This window comes from Colobus angolensis, unplaced genomic scaffold, assembly GCF_000951035.1.
Source record: "Colobus angolensis palliatus isolate OR3802 unplaced genomic scaffold, Cang.pa_1.0 Scaffold8, whole genome shotgun sequence".
NCBI classification, from domain to species: Eukaryota; Metazoa; Chordata; class Mammalia; order Primates; family Cercopithecidae; genus Colobus; species Colobus angolensis.
This window is the reverse complement of record NW_012121820.1, coordinates 6,538,220-6,540,931: the sequence shown is the minus strand read 5'-3', so window position 1 is coordinate 6,540,931 and position 2,712 is coordinate 6,538,220. Positions and strand designations below refer to the sequence as shown.

General features: G+C 42.8%; 1 protein-coding gene across 1 annotated transcript in view; it reads left to right on the top strand.

The window, feature by feature from the left end:
* Positions 1–2,712, top strand: part of EYA2 (EYA transcriptional coactivator and phosphatase 2) — a 216,009-nt gene that overhangs the window by 91,290 nt on the left and 122,007 nt on the right. Inside the window, exon 6 of the mRNA XM_011928851.1 lies at positions 1,806–1,873. Coding sequence (XP_011784241.1) covers positions 1,806–1,873 — 68 coding nt within the window. The remainder of the gene's footprint in view (positions 1–1,805; positions 1,874–2,712) is intronic.

Here is a 2,712-nt window from a genome sequence, read left to right as displayed (position 1 = left end):
TCAAGAAGACTGAAGTGACCAAGTGCCGGAGAATCTAGAACTCTTGTGCATTACCAGTCAGAGTGTAAAATGGCACAGCCACTTTGGAAAACAGTTTGGCCATTTCTTTTAAAAAGTAAACATAAGCTTACACACAACTCCATAATTCTACTCTTAGGGATTTACTCAAGAGAAATGAAAATATATATCCATACAAAGACTTGTGTGTGAATGCTTATATTGCATTATCCATAATGGCCCAATATTGGATGTTGCATATCTATGCCATTGTGCATTGTTGTTTAATGGGTACATAGTTCCAATTTTACAAGATGAAAAATGTTCTGAACATGAATGATGATGATGAGTATCCAATAATGTGGATGTAGTTAATGCCACTGAACTGTACACTTTAAAATGGTGAAGATGGTAAATTTTATGTTGTATATATACCACAATTTTTTAAATAAATACTTTTTGTTTTTTTTTACTGTTTTCTAGAGACAGGGTCCTGCCCTGATGTGCAGGCTGGAGTACAGTGGTGAGACTGTAGTTTACTGCAGCCTCAAACTCCTAGGTTCAAGCAATCCCCCACCTCAGCCTCCCAAGTAGCTGGAACTACAGGCATGCACCACCACATCTGGCAATTTTATTTTATTTATTTATTTATTTATTTATTTTCCAAGATGGAGTCTTGCTCTGTCACCCAGAGCTGGAGTGCAATGGCACAATCTCAGCTCACTGCAACCTCTGCCTCCCGAGTTCAAGCAGTTCTCCTGCCTCAGCCTCCCGAGTAGCTGGGATTACAGGCGCCCACCACTATGCCTGGCTAATTGTTGTATTTTTAGTAGAGACGGAATTTCACCATGTTGGCCAGGTTGGTCTCGAACTCCTGACCTCCTGATCCTCCCGCCTCGGCCTCTCAAAGTGCTGGGATTACAGACGTGAGCCACTGTGCCCAGCCAATTTTTTTAATTTTGTGTAGAGACAACATCTCACTATGTTGACCAGACTATTAGGCCATAATCAAGAAGACTGAAACTACCACGTGCTGGAGAATCTAGAACTCTCATGCATTCCTAGTAAGAATGCAAATGGCACAGCCACTTTGGAAAACAGTTTGGCCATTTCTTTAAAAAGTGAAACACTTAAATGACCAAATTCCTGGGCTCAGGCGATCCTCCCACAGCATTGGAATTATAGAGGAATTTGAGGCCACCACACTTGGCCTCAAATTTTTTTAAAACATAATTATTAAGGACCAGGATCTGGGTAGTGGGCACTATCTCACTTATTTCTCACCACAGCCCTTTGAAAAGGATACCATTTATTTTCCTCATCTATCCAGGAAACTGAGGTTCAGAGAAATTTAGTAACCAAAGTCACAGGTTCCATCACAGACTGTCAGATCTCAAAGACCCCACCTGGCCATGGCACCCTCCTCCTACATGTTCCTCTCCGACTGTAAGAAACCTAATCTGGCTCTTGGGTCTGGGCCATCAACATGCCATCCGGACAGAGAAAGACCCAGAGACTTAGGGACCACGTGAGCCACAACCGCAGCCTCATCAGCAAGCACTTGGAAGCACCCAGGGGGCCGTGGTGATGCTGGTGGCAGGCACCGCCAGAGGATTAGTGTCAACGAGTGTTACCCGGGTTGCTTTGGGAAGGCTGCTGTGAGGCATTACTACTGGGAACCAGAGCTTCTGCCCAGCTGTCACCCTTGAAGCCACATGGAGGGAGGTTCATGAAAACTGCTTTAAAAAAAAAAAGGAAGAAAGAAAGAAAAGAAACCTAACCTGTACCCCTGTTCCTCCTTCCTACAGGCACGACAGGGTTCTATCAAGGAGGAAATGGACTGGGCAACGCAGCCGGATTTGGGAGTGTGCACCAGGTAGACAGCTCCCTCCCGATTCTTTCCTTAGTTCTTTCTGGAAATATTCCCCTTACATCAAGGCACCCAGAGAGCCCATGACACACACAGTCCCCATTGGGAACCTGCCTCTTATTCCTCGGGTTTGGAGACTACAGGGGCTAGATTGTGCAAAAGGCTGCTGGAAGGACACAGTATAAAGGCAGAGACCTAGGAATTGTTAGAAGATTCCTGAGATGTCATGGAGATCTACAAGTATGTTCCATCTTGACGTGGGCCCAAGACACCCATTGACTGTTGAATCTGGTATATATCAATACAAACGAGTGGGTTCTTTCACCAGACCGTGGGCTTCTCAAGGAGGGCCGTATGTCTTGCTCACCTCTGCATCCCCAGTGGTGAGAGCCCAGCGCACAATGGGGGCTTTATAAATACTTGTTAAATCAAGCAAAGTCAACTCTATGTAGGTGAATGTTGGCTAGTACTTTGATTCTCTTGGTGTCACTTACAAAGTGAAGTAAGAATTCACATCAGCTAAAGGTGTGCAGTAACTCTGCTGTGTGTACACCTTCCATGTAAACCTAAAATTATTTCAAAACAAAAGGTTCACTTGCTTTCAGGCTACTAGTAAAACAGAACCACCCTGGGGTAGATGGGCTTTAGGAATATTTAACATATTTAGGTCTGAGGACCACACAATTTCTTTTCCAGTGAGAATCTAGATAATTTAAAACTTAGCAAATGTAAAAATTGTTTCATGTATTTTTGCATTATTTCTAATGTACTATGTACATAGATAAAATACTTGTAAACAAAACAGTACTTTTTATTTTATTTTATTTTTTTATTTTTTTATTTTT